At 38.0% G+C, this 19,580-nt stretch overlaps 2 protein-coding genes across 2 annotated transcripts; one reads left to right on the top strand and one right to left on the bottom strand.

Annotated features, from left to right (window-relative positions):
• Positions 1-2,012: 2,012 nt before the first annotated feature.
• rad9b (RAD9 checkpoint clamp component B) lies at positions 2,013-15,956 on the bottom strand. Its single transcript, XM_084388779.1, has 12 exons — positions 15,812-15,956; positions 15,650-15,720; positions 15,034-15,171; positions 14,638-14,752; positions 14,315-14,414; positions 12,703-12,809; positions 12,234-12,340; positions 8,271-8,335; positions 8,061-8,162; positions 3,757-4,054; positions 2,443-2,562; positions 2,013-2,115 (listed from the first exon to the last, which is right to left on the bottom strand). Exons 1-12 carry the CDS (start codon positions 15,843-15,845, stop codon positions 2,113-2,115), a joined length of 1,260 nt encoding a protein of 419 aa, XP_084244905.1. The 5' UTR covers positions 15,846-15,956; the 3' UTR covers positions 2,013-2,112.
• A 438-nt stretch (positions 15,957-16,394) lies between these two features.
• On the top strand, positions 16,395-19,496 carry srrd (SRR1 domain containing). Its single transcript, XM_084388780.1, has 7 exons — positions 16,395-16,747; positions 16,979-17,019; positions 17,099-17,262; positions 17,347-17,445; positions 17,514-17,665; positions 18,972-19,017; positions 19,178-19,496. The coding sequence occupies exons 1-7, from the start codon at positions 16,605-16,607 to the stop codon at positions 19,370-19,372; spliced, it is 840 nt and encodes a 279-aa protein (XP_084244906.1). The 5' UTR covers positions 16,395-16,604; the 3' UTR covers positions 19,373-19,496.
• Positions 19,497-19,580: the final 84 nt, after the last annotated feature.

Here is a 19,580-nt window from a genome sequence, read left to right as displayed (position 1 = left end):
TTTCATTTCCCATGATGCATTGCAGTTGTATATTGTATAATCTACTAGGTCTCCCTGGAATATACACATTTATATCCGAACTTTACAAAACAAATAGTGTATATATATACACGTGTGTGTATACGTATATATAAGTTAAGTAAATTAAGTCTTGTATTTTTCTCCAATTTTCACATACGTTTTTGCTTCAAAGCAAAGTTTGTAATGTGATTCATATCAGAGGTGTGTGTTTTTTACGTTTGTCATTTTAGCTTTATTTGTAGTAGTATAGTAATTGTGACAAATATTTAAAAAGCAAATACTGCATGTAATCTCTGATTTAATGAGCTATTCATAAAAGCAGCATGTATAATAATTATAGACGTATATAATAGTCTTAGATGAAGCATAGCATGTTACACTGCAGGAGACCGACGTCTTCTACCCACACAAACCGCAATGCTCGTTTCAGCTATGGAGCTATTCTAATCACACAAGCCATTTGCACCCTGATGAATTAACTGGATTACAGCGTCGGATGAGTCTTCAAGGCCACCCGCAGAAAGTAGCTGTCACACATCTAGTTCTGTAGTGATTTTAAGTTTGTTGAAGCAGAAGTGTCTAATTTTAATTCAACGTTCAATAAGTCGGCTACATGTGAACCACTGGTAGATTGTCTTCCTGAAGAGAAATGAAAGACTAAAGCTCCTTTCACACGGCACGTTGATCCTGGGAAATAGCTGTAAAATTGCCTAGAGTGCCTTCTGTGTGAACGCAAGCACGTCCCGGGATTGATGCCAGTATCGATGTCGGGATCAGTCCCTGTGAACAAAAGCCAGGACCAATGCCATGAAAGGGTATTTTGTTGCTCTTAGAGGAAAGTTTGTGTTCGTCATCAGCAAAGAAAGAACGAAATAATGTCTGCAAACTGGAATGAAGCAGAGACCAGGAGCTCATTACTATCCGCGCTGAAGCTGAGATCGTTCGCCAGCTTTGTGGAACGGTTAGTGTACGACCGAATCCGGTTTCTCGAGATCGAAAGCGCAGATCATTAGTAAACTTAAGTCAGTTACATGTGAATCACTGGTAGATTGTCTTCCTGAAGAGAAGAGAAATGAAAGACAAAATGACACTCTTCAGCTTTAAGGCTTTATACGACGTTAGTATACGACCGAATCCGGAAAAAAATGCTAGATTATTAGTTTATTAGATTATTAGATTTATTAGATTATTAGATTATTTAAGACGCTGCGTAAAAAAATCCACCAGGTGCGCGACTACAATGGAAAGAGCGGTTGCGGAAGATTAGACTGGCCTTGCGTCAACGTGTCTTTAGGGGATGTGTGTGAACGCACTCACAGATTCCGGAAAATCACTGGCAGTGTGAATGAAGCAAAATCAAACGATCCCGGGACACATTATCCGTGTATTTTCCGGAATCTCCGTGTGAAAGGGGCTTAAATGACGCTCTTTAAGGCTTCCATTTCTTTGCAGTTCAATGTAACTGCAAGTTTTCCTACATTTTGTGCTCAATTTAGGTGTAAATTGCATGAGAGTCTGAAATACCGCACAAGTTACATCACCAGTAAGTGTTTCGGAGATTGCATTTGTCAGCAGTCAACAAAACCTGTAGTAATAGTCGTGACGCTGACGTACTAATGTTATAGCGATTGAACAGTCACATTAGGAGCTCAAGTTACAAAATGCCTCCTCATGGGGAGCGAAATTAAGTTATTCTGGTTTGCCCGGCGGTCCAACTTAAAAAGAAAAAGTAGACCAGTTTAAGCTTCTCCCTAACATATTTTTTCCAATTCAACAGTTGAGCAAAAAACACAAGGCTTTCTCTGTATAATGCGGCGAGGTATGTTTGCAATACCAGTAATTGCCGCGGGCTTATATAACAATGGTTTTTCAAGCAGCATTTTAAAGCAGTGAGTCAAATCTTCCTCTGACTCATTTGGTGGACACAAAGAACATGGGAGTCCTTCAGTCCTTGAGAATGTTGTTTGTTTTAAAAAGTTTTCACTTATCTTCTCCACAGTGCCCGAACTCCTCTGAACTGTGTGTTTATGTAGGTAGACATTCCTCAGCAACAGAAAGTGAATCTTTGCCCCTCTTGGCCTCTCTGAAACTTTACTGTCGTCACATAGTTTTCCTTTTTATCTCTCCAAGAACAGTTTGAACACACAAAATATGTATTGTACATTACAAAGATGCTCATGTAAGAACCAAAAACTAGCTTACATACATTAATAAAATAATACAAGTTACGAGGATTAAAAGGCCTTGAGGAAGCCCTTCCACTTGAATATATATATTAAAAACTTTGAACTTTTTTGTAAAAGATAACATTTAAAAACAGAAAATATGCTGTTTTGTCTTCATAATGTACTGGGTTTATGTAGGCTACATCCTGCAGTAACGTCCATGCATTCTCTGCTTCAGATTAGCTGAAGGTGCTACCTGTGTCTCCTCTGATCCTCCGTCCTCCTCTGTGTCACTGCCACAAACCAGGCTGGGCAAATCTGCAGTGTTACCGTCCCCTCCATCACTCAGCACAGCCCCGAAGAGCAGGGAGCGCATCTAGAATGAGACCCTCAAGTTGTAAATGCAAACATCTGAGGAATTTTGACCTAAATGTAGTTTGATCATTCGATGAAATTGGTGTTTTGTGTCCCTCAGTTACATACATGTAAATAAAAATATGACTTTTGGTTTGGACACACTTGACTGATTGAATCTTCCTGAAACCGTTTGATCTAAATGCTTCTGCTTTTTACCTGAAATTAGTTTTGCAGACAAATGTGTTTTAAAAACATTAACTTCTTTAATGACTAAAAACAAAATTACTATTTTAATTTATTTTAATATAAAGCCAAATACCTTATATCTCTAAATTATGATCGAAATGTTGCTGTAAAAACTGCATATCTTCTATATGCCTTCTGTAATCTGATTGTTTATACTCTTTTACCGAGTAAAAACTTTTTATAATAATTGTAAAAACGTCCCCCTTCAGCTTGTGGTTCATGTGTTTTTTTTTTTTTTTTTGCTATGAAATCTTTATATAAGAATAACTTTTACATTGTTAGTAATATTTCAAGATGAGCAACTTACTTTATCCATACATAATTTTTTTTTTAAATGTGAGTATCAAATATGATCCATCAGGCCTTTGAGGAAGAAGGTTTATTCATTCATCTCTCAATCATCACTGTATGCATGTTTTGCCTATAAAAAAAAAACTAGAGCTTTGATCATAAAACTAAGCATTTAAATATCATCTTACTAAGACTTATTATTGGCAGATATAGAGTGATGACTGATATTTATATGCATTATATGCAAGTATCTGCTATCCTGTTATAAAGATCTCACTGAGTTTCATTACAAGCATCAGATTTCATCTTATGTTTTGGCCGTATAAATATCAGCAATTGCACCAAATTTCATATTTTGTTTCTCAGTTTGGGAAACTGACGTGTTTTTTGTTCCTTGAGTCTAAAAAGCTCCATATTCTCACTATATGAGCCATAAAAGCCTGATGCATCAAATAGGACACATATGACAAAACTCTAAAAGTAAAAAATTGAATAAAATACAAAACATTGATGAGTTGGAGCAGGTTGTGAAGGAAAAAAATGTGTTGGTCAGTACATAATTTTCATACTTCCAACTCAGTTTTGATGATTTTGCTAAATATGGAATTAGAATTTAGGCTATAAATCTGATAATGCCACAATGCAATTTATTGTTTGTCTGATAGAAGACTCTAACCTTAAATGTGGCTGGTGTTATTGGTGTAGTCAAGGCCGATTCAGGCACAAAAGTGGGTCTTGGCAGGATCTCTCCAGGTGCATGAAGCTGAATCATCTTCCTCATGTGAAGGGCTGGATTGAACACCTCACTGCCCTGGCTGGAGACCACACGTTCCCCATCAGCAATGCTCACTTCTGCTTCCATGGGGCCTTCACTTGTGGAGATTTCAGCAATGCACACCTCTGCCTCCATGGGGCCTTCACTTGTGGAGACTTCGGCTGTGGAGGTCTTTGGGATTGTAATAGGACAGTCATCCCTAGAACACACAAGTCAAGTCAAGTCACATTTATTTATATAGCGCTTTTTAGTTTGTTGCTGCTGTTTCAATCATTTAAACATGCCCGTTGTTTGTTGTTCGTTGTAATTTTTTTCCAAACAAGCAATTCAACAGAATAAGACTCTCTGCTGCCCCCACCAGCTCTGGAGCATGACGTTAATGTGGTGTAAAGCATATCAAATTGACTCTCTGAAGTTTGTTGATGTATGTTAAAGCTTAACTCTCGCCAAAATGCAACCTAGGGTCTTTTTGTGAATCTACCCGAGACAAACTTTCGTTTAAAAGCATAATTAGGATGGAAACGCCACTTTTAAGTTTGACCGTATTTTCGTTTTCGGTCAAATTGCCTTTTGAATGGGAGTGCTCGGGGCACGACTATGATAGCATCAAAATCGCTATTTTTAAGACACTAAGAAGGCTCGACACAACATGAAACTTTTGCTCGAAAGTCTCACCAGGGGCTCTACACATGAACTCCAGCATTGAGAACATTGTTTGTGTACACAGAGTTTACTAAAAAGAAAGATTTTGAACAACTCACTGTGTTTCTGTCCGCCGGCATTTTGTCAGTCAAAAATAGTCGATCTCCGAATGCGAATGAACTGACTCTGAATTTTAGTATTGCTTCTTATATGAGGATCCTTTTTCAAACACAAGGTCAATATTGATTTTCACTAACGACAAAACAACAAATTATCCGTGAATTTATATGGAACTAAGCTTTCGGAGCTTTCCATCTTTACTCTCCTCCCTGTTACGTTGCATTCGGAGATCGACTATTTTTGACTGTCAAAATGCCGAAAACTGACAATTTGACCGAAACCGAAAATACGATCAATCTTAAAAGTGGCGTTTCCACCCTAATTATGCTTTTAAACGAAAGTTTGCCTCGGGTAGATTCACAAAAAGATCCTAGGTTGCATTTTGGCGAGAGTTATGCTTTAACTTGGTTGAATTGCAAAACCCAAGAATTTGTATAAGAAAACATCTGTAAACCTTTTTTTATGTGTGCCTGTAAGTAAAGAGTTTGCAGCACAGCCTGAGTGATGTAAGTGCTATGGGTAACGAAACACGTGCAGGAATGTGTGAGGGACAGCAGAGGCAACAGAGAGAAGGGGACGAATCACACAGTGACAGTGGGGGAGTGTGTGTGAAGGACAGATGCATGCCTCTGAATATGTGAATTACTCCCCAGGGGGCAGGGCTATACTATGTTCAGATTTGTCTCTGTACCAGAACTAAAGCTCACGTGACAAACGTTCAACTACAACAACTGTTTCAACTTACTCAGCAAGATCTGTTTATCTACTCCACTATGAGGGCACTGTTTAGTCAAAATTATTTTATTTAATCAAAATGAAAATTCTGCCATCTTTTACTTAACCTCGTGTTGTTTCCAAACTCGTACGAGTGTCTTTCTCTCTATTTTGAGCTTAAAAGTTTCCTCATTCAATTCCATTATATGTTAAAAAGTGGCCTTTTGTGGTTCATGGAAGAAATTCATAAATTCATATTCTATTCCTAGGATGAACTGTTCCTTTAAAAATCATCTCTCATCTCTCAGTTTCTCCTCATTTGTAAATTGCATTAGATTAAAGCATCTACTAAATAAATGTACGTGTTTTTATATCATTATTATTATTTTATAATTATATAATATTTATTTTTATTATATAAATATTTTTTTTTGTGTTCAAATAATTAACAATCATTTTCATCCAAACAAGAATCAACATAAATGGCCTTGTTGTTGGATGGTAGACTTTGTCTTTACACTAAACAGCCCTGTTGACATCTAACATACGCAAATAAACCCTTTGCCCTTTTAAAATCAAGAGATAAAAAAAATCAAGACTAGTTATTTATTTAAGCTTTCACTAGCATGTATTATTGCAGGTTGGCTGTATAAACAGTCAGCGGTGACGTAGTAGTGCACGCAACAGGTGACCCAGATGTTTGTTTCTGTTTGAGAATAACACACAGAACCACTGACACTTGATACAAGCACAAACTCTACGAGGAGGCGGGGCAAATTCAGTGACATCACTGCCCAGACTGGAAGAGTTACAGTGATAGATTAGAGAGAGACAGGCCAGCATGTCACAGCTCTAGCTCTGCGTTACCCTATATACAGTGCAATGCATAAGTGAATACACCCATGCTAAAGTTGACTAAAAAGAGGAATAAAAAAATCATATTTTGGAAATTGAACTTAATGCCTTAATTTAAAAAATTAGGAAAAATCCAGCCTTTAAGGACACCAATTTTCTTTGTGAATGAATAACGTATCGTAAATAAAGATTAGAGATTGGCATGGTTTTATTTCAGTTAGCCTAAAAGCTAGTTTGATTTGCATTGAGAGATGATCTTATGGAAAGTACCCCATGCCAATCTCTAGGTATGGTGAAGGCTATGTGATGATGTGGGGCTATTTTAATTCCAAAGGCCAAGGGAACTTTATCAGGATGCATAGTATCCTAAAAAATAAATAAAAGAAATACTTAAAAATAAAAATCTGCCTGCCTCTATGGGAATTTAACATAGGGGTGTACTCACTTATGCACCATGTATTTTAAGGAAGAACATTTATTTATTTACGATACATTATTCATTCACAAAGAAAATTGGTGTCCTTAAAGGTTGGATTTTTCCTAATTTTTTAAATTAAGGCATTAAGTTCAATTTCCAAAATATGATTTTTTATTCCTCTTTTTAGTCAACTTTAGCATGGGTGTATTCACTTATGCATTGCACTGTATGTAAGCCGAGGTAAACTAGAGAACAAAAGCCGTCACTGAACTCGGCTGCTGTCTTGGTGCTTATGGACAAGGCTGTATGTCTCAGTGGTTTTGCATTTGCATTGCACCTATAATATTCTGTCTATTTGGGAGGGCCAGGGTCTTCTTAAAAATAAATGTATATTCTGTTTCAGAATTTAAATCATGCAGGTTTAGAACAACATGAAGGTTAAGTAAATTATATTTAAAAAAATGTAACTTATGCGTGAAATGTTCCTTTAAGGCGAGACACGGCAGGCAAAAACATCGTTTTTTTTTTTTTTACTGGTCAATTTTGAGATTTTTGGATATTTGTCTTCAATAACATGTCTTCTTTCAGACTTGTGGTGAAAAAAAGTCCGAAATACACATTTAGGTCTTTATTTGACTACACTTTGTCTGTTTGCGTCTGTAGATTTCTCATAAATTCAACAAAAGTTGCCGTTCTAAATCAACATCGCTGCTCCGCGATCGCTGTCTGCTCCCTGTCATCACGCGCACCGCTGGAAAGCTCTCTCTCTCCTGTACAATGCTGTCGGATCCAAATATGGTAATTTCCTTTTTATCAGCAACCAATCGTGAAAGTGAAAGGGCCCGTTTTCTCAAAATGACTTTTCTCTCATACTCCAAGTCCGAAATATCCACTTCAGTAGCACCTATATACACCAAACCTTCCAGTCTTGTACCTACTTATATTATGAAGACATTTACAGAGGGATTTGTAAATATATTATTCCTAGCCTGATTTATATAACATTTTATTCCAAAAAACATGGCGAAAATATTTTTTTTAGGGCTATTGACAGTATATTCTGATTTACAGGATAACAAAATTAGATATCCATAAATCCCTCTGTAATTTTTTTCCCATCTAATATGTGAACACAATGAAAAAATAATTTTTAACCTGGCTTTATCCAAGATCTTTCGTTTTTTTAAACATATGCAAATTAGCGCATATTTAATTAGATATTGCCAAATTTGCATATTTAAACATTAAATGACAGAAAACTTGTAATAATTTTTTTTCTCATCTTAATGTAGGTAATCAACTGGGAAAGTTTCATGGTGATATCTGCTAGTTAAAAATGTTACCCTATTCACCTGTCGTGTCTCGCCTTAAGAACATCAGTCCATCATGAAAATACAAAGTCTGTTGTGAACTGTACAGTACATGCATGTGAATATGAGGGGTTAAAATGAAATACCCAGGTGCAGGTTGAGATGGACTTTCGAGGTTTGGATCCGTTAAGGTGGACAACACAACATGGGCCTCCAGCGTCATGTCTTTTACAGAGAACGATACAGGCCTGAAAGAGTGCAGAATCATTCAACTAACAGCTATAGTTGGTTAGTAGCTAAAAATATGACTTTATGCTAAATATATGTGGGTTTGGTATTGAAAACAAAAGACTTACTGTCCAGCAATACCAAACTGACAAGATATTGGTAGACCATAAGACTCAGCAAAGGACAGCAGCCCCTAAAAGCAATTTAATAAATCATTATTTTCATTTTATATATATACACATACACACACACACATATATATATATGCACAATACTGAAGAATTAAGACCTGCCAAAACAGATTTGTACAGCGTTTTATACACAAGGAACACACTGATCCGAACACACTGATCCGAACTGACCCCGTATAAGACTGCATGAGGAGAAGGTCAGTCATGTGTGTCCAGACCACAGTGTGCTGTCCAATGCTGTAACTCTTTGTGACAGGTTATCTGGTTCGAATCCAAGCATCTGTCCCACTGCATCAATGACTGACACAAATACACTGTGGCCTGCCAAGAAGTTACGCCACTGACACACAGCCAAAGCGCGTACGTGAAAGGGGTCGGTACTATCAGGGCATAATCCAGTGCCACGAGATCTCCCTGGATATCAGGGTCAAAGGTTGAGCTAGAGAATACAAAATTAACTTGTGTTTATAGCTTATCTTGGATACATTACCATTCCAAAATCACGTAAGTGATCATCGAGCATGATTGTAGTTTCATGTTTTTTTTGTTTGTTTTTTTGTGTGTAATCCAACTAATTTTATTTTTATTTTTTTTGAGAAAAGTAATATTGCTGATACAGTTTTTTCCAATTGCTGACACACTAAAATGACATGCACAGCACAATTATCTAAACTGACACACAGAGAGCAAAACCTCTTCTCAAGTCTCCAAAAGTCTAAACACATTTTCTGCTTTGCACACATTTTGCAATTCAAAATGGCACCTTTTAAATGCGCTGAACACGGTTCTCTGCATTAGACACAGCAATCTGACATATAGTCACATGCTTGCCATTTCAGAACACTGCCATTCAAAATGACACTACATGAGCTGATTGGCCGATACATGTGTCACCTGACCAAACACCTCAATGGGTCATTGATAACACTGACAAATCTTTTTCAGTTTACTGGGGTTTTTTTGTGAGCATATTTTTTGTTCAGTCCAATGTAAATACATGTTGCACTGACTTGTTTGATATAAAAAATAAAAACAGTTTCAACAGCATGTGTGTGTGTGTCTGCAAATATTTCTGTGCATGTGCACAATCTGAAGAATTTTCTACACTTTGAACTATTTTAGTATTATGGCAAAGCGTACTAAAGATGAGAGTGCTTTTCATTATGCCCAACAGTGTGTAGTTGGTTAGACAGAAATCTGGTAATATGAATGAAGTGTGCGCCATTTCGTGCAAAATTTTGATTTTGATAATGCTATATGTAGTTTTGGTTGCAGTGCTTCATTTTGCAGGATATATTATTTTGCAGTTTGGGTGTGTGGTTTTGTGAATTGTGTTAAAGGGATACTTCAGGATTTAGCATTAAGCTTTGTATTAGTAGAAAACCTGTAGTATTTTCGAATTACCGTGCTTTCCACCCTCATATCCCACTGAGACGAGAGATTTATGTACCTTTTGTCTGAAAAAAATCCTCCGATGACGCAAAAATCGTCATTTTGCGTCATCTGAGGATTTTTTGTCCAGAGGCTAAAGACTACAGCCAGTAGTAGGAGCTGTCCCGCATGTTCTCAACCCGCCCATAGAGGGTGGGATCTCACTCACAGAATGTACACATAGTGTCAGCCATCTTTTTTTGGAAGCTAAGCTAGCAGGCTCTTGCTCTGTGGAGAAAGGGATTACCATCCTTGCTCTGAGTAGTAGGGATTACCATCCTCTTTTTCCCGGACATGTCCGGCTGTCGAGATCGTCCAAAATGTCCGGGATTCGGCTTTTGCTTTCTGCGGTCGCCATTCATTGTTTACATGCACACCTTTTGTTTCAATCTAACTGAATTCATTCAGATTGGTGAATCTGAATGTAGTGTTTACATGAATGCTAAACAAGTGATCGGTTGATGTGCGTTTTAACATTGCCAAGAAAATTCCCGCTCCTCCGTGAGAGATACGAGACCGGTGCGTCTCAGTAATCCCGCCACCGGCCTTGTGCCGTTCTCCCACGGCCCTCAGTCTCGTCCTGCTCGCCACAGTAAACATAATGAATGGCGTCTGTAGAACACAAAAGCCGAATCCCGGACATTTTAGGCGATCTCGAAATTCCGGGCAGACTCGTCACGGAGACTCACTAGTAGCCTAGTCTTGTTGTTTAACTGCGCGCTCTTACCGGTAGGCGTGGCTTGGGAGTGGCCTCATAGAGCAGCGAAGCACGTGCATTCTGGGAGTTGTTGTCTTTCATCCACATAAGCCAAAAATAAATTTTCTGGCTTTTCTCAGTCTAAAAAGCTCCAAATTCTAAAATAATTTCACATTTCTTCTACATAAATGACCCATTTTAAATACACATTCATCTTTCCAGAGGTGAAGTATCCCTTTAAGTATTTTGATAAAACCAGCCTAGTTTGCAAAATTGTGTGTTAGCAATTGGAAAAAACTGTAATGCAGATTACCACAAAATAAATAAAATAGTACACCTGGATGCAAGTAAAGGGGGCCTTATTATGCATCTTTTTTTTTTACATGTTCAACTTTCTTTGGTGTGTAATGTTGCTGTTTGTGCACGAAAAAGCTCTGCAACGTTACAAAGTCACTCCAAAGTGAGTTATTCTCTATAATAACTGAACTCCCTGAAACAGCTCCATTGTAGTCTTGGGTTTTCTCCAGGGAACGAAAATGTCACAATATTCCTCACACAAAATAAAGGGGCGGGGCTTGATTGAGTTGCGTTAAGCGCCGTTCACACTACAAGCGACTTTGTCGCTGCATGTCGCCAGTGGCTGGCGGTGAGGTCGTTAGTGGGCGTTCCCACTACTGGTTGCCTAGTAATGTTTGTGACTGACATTCCCGGATGTTACTCCATGTTGTAGACAACAAATCTGTTTTCTTGCCTCTACAAGCTAACATTTTGGAAGGAAAAGTCTAAATATAAATGGAATCAGTACATAAAATGCATAATATTAAAGATGAATGAGAAACAGCGAGTGCCCTGTGCTATCGCGGCTATTTAACTGCAGCAAATGGGCAAATACTGGTCTTTCTGAGTCAGCACGGCGAGTACCACTGTATGTACGCGGAGACATATCATACATTATTGGACAGTTTCTGACTGCTAAAATAAACTTCTCATTCATCTTGCCTCGGTCGGACGCGGCACTGAAGAGTGACGGATCACGTGTGCTCCACTGACTTCACTCCTATTGGTTGTCGCTCCCGAAAGTCGCTATTCATTTGCATAAAGTTGAACAGATCTCAACTTTGTCACGTCGCTGGACACGCCCCATCCGGTCGCCAACGGTCGCTGTCGCGTGTGTCGCCGGAAATCGCCCGCTCCCCATTGAAATGAATGGTATCGCGTCGCTTTGTCGCTTGTAGTGTGAACGGGGCTTAAGTAGTGTGTTGAAACTCGGCATTATGGTAAGGGGCGGGACATTTCAGAAACACACTCGAAGTGGTTGACCAATCACAACACACTGATCCAGCCGACCAATCAGAGCACATTGAGCTTTTCGGAAGGAGGAGCTTCATAGAAACATTAACTTAACAGAGCGTTACTGACAGAGGAGTTGTAACAATGTAAAATATGTGAAAATATTCACATTAAAAAAATATTCACCCCAAAAACAAAATCAAGACTTTGAAAAAAGGTCATAATAGCTCCCCTTTAAAAGTACATTGGAGTCCGTTCAGTTCCCATGCATGACACACTTTCTGTGAACTCGCCTGAGTGAATATGATCACACAGCGACTACATTGCAGGACAGAAATAAGCGGCAATAAATACGGAAAGATCCTCATGCACTGATCAGATCACACATCATATAAAACATTCTGGCATGTGGACACTAACACCTCACCTCTTCACATATCCTGCGTATTTAAGTGGTAAAACATGTTGTACTGGACGCTCACCCTCAGTTCCTTTAGGCAAAAGGTCACGGCTGAATCCTCTCCAACCTGGAAATAGTCGAACTCATCTGGGTGCAGCATCAGCTCGGTGTTCATGCCGTTAATACAACCTGATATCAAACAAACAAGATCTAATTAATGCAGGAACACAATGTTTAAACATCTGAGTATACAGGAGCTCTAGTATACATTAAGTCTAAATACATCTAGGTTGCACGCAGTTCTGAATTTATGTAAATTAATTTCCACTCCAGCAAATATAAATGTAATACTAGCTAACTGAATACCGCCGACTATTTAGATAGTAAGTGAAGCAATGAAAAACACACTGCACATTTACTTTAGTGAGTGTCATCCATTAAATGGCTAATTTCATTTGATGTAAAAATATTTTAATACTTATAAATTTTAAATGAATGTTAATGCTATATACTGCAAGAATGGTAGTATACTATTAAAAACACAGCCTTACCATTTTCTTCCTCATAAAAGGTCTTCAATGCTACTTTATAAGAGGAGATGGAAAGAGTGACCTCTTCTTGTGAAATTGGGAAATGCACCACAATGTCGCCTAAAAGTCTGACACGGGAACAAAAACGGTTTGAAGTCAGCTTATGTCCCAATGTGCTTGTTAAAGCATTAGCTAACATTAACTAACAGTGAGCAATACATTTGTTACAGTATTGCTAACGTTAGTGAGTGTACGTTCATGTTAGCTCAGGTGCATTAAATAATACTAACAGATGCAACTTTTGATTTTAGTAGTAGGTCATGTAAACTAATGTAGTTAACTAATGTTTACAAATAGAACTTTACTGTAAAATGTTACTAATGAAGCTGGAAAAAAATAATGGTGAATTGTGTGTGTGTGTGTGTGTGTGTGTATTTATACAACTATCTTTGTGAGGATCAGTTTGACTTTTAGACCATTGGAGTGAGGACAAAGAGAGTAAAGTGAGGACATTTTTAGGGCTGTAATCTCCCAGTCGATTAGTCGATTATTTGGTTGATACGTTCTGGCTCGACCAAAATTCTGATTGGTCGATTTTTTGCCGCGTTCATTTCATCAGTTTTGCCGCGGTCATTTCATCAGGTGGAAAGCACTAATTGCTAATGGGGGTGTTTTCAGAGCACCCCTGTTTCACAGGTAACAGTCTGTCTTCGGAACACCCCCCTTGTTTTCACTTCTTTTGGATTAGCCCAACCCACTGGAGAAGAGAGACAGATTGTCAGTCCTCTTCTACCATGTCAACAAAGACATCTGCAGTGTGGCAGCATTTTTTTAAAAGTTAATAGTCTATTCGTGTCTCAGCCGCGAAGCTGAGCTGCACAGAGCGGCTGCACAGAGCGGCTGAAATGATAGTGTCCGTCAGTTATTATAATACATATGACAAAAACAATTGTCTAAATTATGTTGCATATTCCTCAAAAGTTCTTGTGATGATATCACTAGTTGACAACATAGTACTATTTTCGGAAATCATAGGCTATGATATTGCGCAGGTGCACGTGATGCAACGCTGTCAGAGCCGACAGACTCGTGTGTCAGACTCATTTCAGTGCAAAATAATTAGGTCAAAAACGATTTAATATAATGCAAATAGCCTACTAGTTTTTTATGTTTATTTATAATTCATTTAGGCGGACAACAAGGCTACCAAGTACTGCGCACAGCGCGCAGCTAATTGATTTAACAGGGTTTTTTCCTAACGTAATTTTTAGTCGATTTTTAGTCGAAAATTTCAGGACTTCAGTCGACCAAGATTTTCTTTGGTTGATTACAGCCCTAGACATTTTGGCCGGTCCTCACTTTCTGAGAGCCTTTAAAGGCCTGTTTGAGGGTCAAGACTTGGTTTTAGGGATAAGGTTATAATGAGGTTAAGGGTCGGTTTAGGGTTAGGGTTCGGGTCAGGCACTTAGTTGTGATGGGTAAGGTTAGGGTAAGCGGCTAGAGACTGCATTGTGTCAATGAATGTCCTCATAAAGATAGATGTACAAGAAAGTGTGTGTGTGTGTGTGTGTGTGTGTGTGTGTGTGTGTGTGTGTGTGTGTGTGTGTGTGTGTGTGTGTGTGTGTGTGTTTACTTGGAATGGGCCTTCAGGACATTTGGACAGAGGTGAGCTGGGAACACGGCCTGCAAAGCTTCACTTTCCTGATACCCCAAATTATGAGTCTTGGTTATTCCTAAAACACACATGCAAGTGCCAACATCTTGATTAGAACAAATGTGATAAGTTGTGATGAGTTATGCAATATGGAAATGATTTCTAGCATCTCATCATCACAGAAGAGAGTCCAGTTGAAGTGTGCTGACACCCTGTGACTACAACCGCCAACATCAATCTGTTCATCCCTCTGTCAATGCATTACCAGCTTCAATACATATTTCACATGCAAATGAACCCACCGTGTCTGCAGTGAAACTGAAATATCACTCTGCTGTCTGGGATATTGATGGTTATCTCACATCTATCCACACTTCGCTCTCTCCACGCAACACAGCGGAACAGGGGAAGAACGCACTGAAAATGATTTGTTAAAAGCATACAATAACCAGTAAATACTGTGCATGAATAATACAGATGGATATGAGTTACGGCACTGGGTATTTATATCACAGGTTATAATAATGCTTTATTTTAAGACATGTTATTAAATAACATTCCATGTAATCATATGTTAAAAAGACTATTATGTTGTTTTGTTTTTTGCATTTAACAGAATCCAAAAGATGTTCAGTAATAATAACATTGACCAAACCTTCAAGACTTAAATGAAACCTATGGTTTTGAGTGTTTAGTACCTTTATGTTTAGTTTACATTTTACAGCATCACAGTCTTTCTGGGTGTCTGGATCTGGAATATACTTCTGGAAGAACAGGGGAGTGAAGTAGAAACAGGCATAAGCCGATTGAGACGAGTTGACTGTCCTTACAGCCAACTATAGATGAGATGAGAGAGAGAGACAGAAAGAGGGAGAATTAGAAATGACAGACAAAATAAATAAGTTAGTAACACTTTTAAAATAAGGTCCCAGCAGTTATCATCAGTTAATGCATTAACTAGCATTAACTAACAAAGAGAAATGCATTTGTTACACAGTATTTATTAATGTTGTTAAAATGAGTTATTAAAATACAACTGATCATTGTTGGTCATGTTAGCTCAGGTGGTCCATTAAATATTATTAACAGATAGATTAGTAAATGTTTAAATTAACATTAAGATTACTAAATGTATTAGAAGTATTTTCATTGTTAGTTAATGTCAATTAATGCCAACAACTGGAACCTTGTTGTTAAGTGTTACCAATAAGTTTACACACTAAAAGATTGTGTCTTAAAATCTAGTGTCTGATGTCTAATGTATGTGTGTGTGTGTGTGTGTGTGTGTGTGTGTGTGTGTGTGTGTGAGCCTACCCCTTCCTCCAGTGGATCCAACCATATTTCTTCACCAATTCTTGACAGAGCATGAACTGCTTTTCCAAATACTAAAACCAGTAACGTTAAACATGGGTAAGTTATTTATAAACAAATGAAACGCGGAGATTGTAGATAATATCGAGTAAAAATGTGTCATACCTTTAATCCCATTGCCTTCAATGATACACTTCATTTTATTTTCCTTCGTTCAATAACTTATTTGCCGCAAGAAGATTAGACGCGAACCTACCTATTTTCTCATTATTCATATAAAGCAAAAATTCTGACAGGAAACATTGAGAATTTAGAGAATAAAAACTGTAAAGAGTTTTCCCTCAGATTTCCTCAGTGCTTGCGAGCGGGAAAGAATCGAGCGCGCGCCATCTAGTGTCCGACAAACACGCGCGCGCTACTTATCTCAAGTTTATTTAGGATTTTATTGAGTATAATAATATAATATTATATAATATACCTGAAACTGTTCAACAGGGAATAAATACTAACCTTTCCACAAGTAAAAAAAAAAAAAATAGAACATCAATACTGTATAGAACGGAAAGTAGTGGACGTGTGCATAAAGATTCACACGAATAAAACAACATACCACAGATCATACACACATGTACTTCTTGATTAGAAAAAAATATATACTTATTAGCGTCTTAACAATTTGTGCCATTTTAAAAATGTGTTGTATAAAGCGTAGGAACTGTATATATTGAGAACAACGGCCGACCGGAACGATTAAATCGTAACACAAAACACTCACTTGGTTGTCTGGATGTACATATGAACATCTCAGCTGCTATAAGTTTATAAGAGAGTCGTTTACACTATTCAAATACAAAATGTGTTCATATGGAAGCCGACTGATCCTCACTTAGTTTAATCACGTATTTCGTGCTGTCTGACCGTACATTGTCTTATTCTGGGTAAAGAGGTTTTAGCTGTAATGGCTTGTAATAATGATGAGTGGCAGGTAGCAGGGCGTCGTAAAGGAGCTGCTAGAAGAGGACAACATCCTTCAAACCCAAAACTAGACTCACACCAGGTGTCTGACTGCAAACTGGACAAACAGAAGATGACAAACGCCATGTGAGAGTTTATCTGCCATGTCAAATCCTAGCACTGTTAGATATGTTACCATTATAACACCATGGTATTCTTTTAAATACCTTGGAGTTCCATGTAAATAGGAAAGTCCATTACATCTGGTAATCAATCATATAACCATCTGATACCAGTACTTTTTTATGTTATGCAATTATGTAACGGTTTGTATTCATATTGTCTGCAAGCTCTCTGAAATGTTCTTCTCCTTCACAGGAATGAACTGAGAGGAGAAAACGTCTGGATGGAATGGAGAGGTGATGTCGAACTACTGCAGTACGGGCCATACATTTAAAAATAATATACTAATTACCACATTCGCATCTCCACCTCCAGATCTCCTGTCCAAGCGTCTTCTTTCCAATGCTTCTGGGTCTTCAGATCTGAATGGAGATGCGTCTCTTCAGCACTGTGTGTGTTATGGTTTGGGTAACTTTGCTTCTTGTGTATCTTCCCGATACCAGCTAGCAATGTTGTTACTGCTTCTAGAGACGCTCCAGGTATACAATTTTCATTTATATGATATGATTTGTCCAATTAAGCATTGTATTTTTAATGCAATTAAATTTGTAATGCTTTCTCAGATTCCAGTGGGCAGTTGCAGTGTGTATGATCCGGTGTTTTCTGCCTCGGAGTGTGATGCTCTCAAAGAGCTCGGCTTCACCGTGCTGACTGAAAATGAGGTGCGTCACACATAGTGTCAATATCATTTTGTTCTGCTCTCAAGTTTATAGCATCGTTTTCCTAACAGGAGGGAAAGCGGCCAGTTTATCAACCCACCCTGTTCTACCTGATGCATTGTGGGAAGGCTCTGTATAACAACCTGCTGTGGAGAAACTGGACGCCTCAGACATTGCAAAAAATTATTATAATTGGCAACCGTTTTCATGGCATTCAAGAAAGGTAGGTGCCTAGACTTATAATACACACGTCCTCACTATTTCAGCTCCCAGCAAGCCAGGCTCTTGCCCAACATCAGTGTGAGCATAAATGTTTATAAAAACAAAGGGTGAAGCAGCTCCTTGTTAATGCACATGGTTTTACAATTAAAGGGATACTTCACCGATTAGCATTAAGCTTTGTATCAGTAGAAACCCGGTAGTATTTTCGAATGACCGTGCTTCCCTCCCTCATGTCCCCCTGACACGAGAGATTTCTGTATTGTGTGTCTGGAAAAAAAAACTCAGATGATGCAAAAATCGTCATTTAGCTCATCAGAGGCTCTTCTGTCCAGAGGCGAGAGACTCCAGCCAGTAGGAGGAGCTCGTTCCGCATGTCTTCAACCCGCCCATAGGGGGATCTCACGATAAAACACTGTCTTTTCAGTTTCGAGTCAACTAGTAGCCTAGTTGTATCATTTCTTCCTGTACTGCCCTCTGTAACCGGTAGGCGTGGCGTGGGAGTGGCCTCGTAGGGCAGTGAAGCAAGTGCATTCTGGGAGTTGTTGTCTTTCATCCACATGAGCCAAAAATACATTTCCTGGCTTTTCTCAGTCTAGAAGGCTCCAACTTCTAAAATACTTTCACATTTCTACTACATAAATGACCCAATTTAAATACACATTCATCTTTCCAGCAGTGAAATATCCCTTTAAATGTTCAACAAGCACTTATGAGTGTTGCGTTTGGCTGTCCACATACTGCATCTCATATAAATCACTAACTACAAGACAGGATTATTATCATTAACTAAAACCATAAAAAACATGCTATGTGTACTTGATATAAAATAAATGTTAACTGAAATAAAATAACTTTATTCCAGCTAATTGTCAAGGTAAATAAATCGAAATGAAAACTTAAATGAAAATTTGATAACACTAGTTAATGTATTAACTAACAATGAGCAATACATTTGTGACAGTATTTCTTAATCTTTGTTGAAAAAAATCCAGCTTTTCATTTTCATTTTCACTTTCATTTTCAACTTTTAATTTCCATAATGTATTAGTAAATGTTGAAATTAACATTAACTAAGATTAATAAATACTGTAGGAAGTATTGTTCATTTTTAGTTCGTTAACTAAAGTCAACTAATGAAAGTGTAATCAAACTATTAAATAACACTATAATAATATCAATTATAGAATATAAAAAAGAAACTGCTACAAGCTCAGTATTTACTACTTTATGCTGCTGGAAAGGCAAAATTGTGTGTATGTTTAACCAACCGAGTCTTATTCATGAAGTCTGTTTACTTTTCTTCTTAGGATGCTTCAGAGAGAGTTTGAGAGAGACTACAGCTTCCTTTCAAATGTAACTTTGACTTATTTACAGTACACCTTTACAATCCATGCATTTTTATGAAGAGTTTCAACAGAGAATTGTCTGATGAAATGTCAACTGAATGTCTTCGTTCTGTTCTTTCGACACTATTAATATCAGAAAAGTGGCCTTGACTCAGCTGTCGTTTTAGGTGACAAGTGCGTGTGACGAGACGCCTCTGCCCTGCGCACCGCGCTTCACGGATGTGTTCAATGACACGGCGCTCATTCAATTCCCTCTGGAAAAGCTGAACAAACTGCCAGAAACCATGTGGATTGAGCCTTCAGAGCCACTGTACCAGCACTGCCAAGATCTCGAGATCATCCAGAGAGAGAGAAAGAGCTGAAAACATCACTACTTTAAACATTGCTTATTTTTTTGTTACATTTTACTAGTTCCTTTCCAGTTTCTTCTTGTATATACATTTGTTTTTTTTATTCAAATAATAAAAATAAGTTGTTTTTTTTTATCTTAAAGGGGAACTGTGTATTTTTTGCACCACCAATGTCACATGGCGGAAACTACGAAATGAAGAAAGCTCGATGCAACCAATG

Source organism: Rutilus rutilus (genome assembly GCF_951802725.1).
Source record: "Rutilus rutilus genome assembly, chromosome: 19".
Taxonomy (NCBI): Eukaryota; Metazoa; Chordata; class Actinopteri; order Cypriniformes; family Leuciscidae; genus Rutilus; species Rutilus rutilus.
This window is presented reverse-complemented; position numbering and strand designations above follow the sequence as displayed.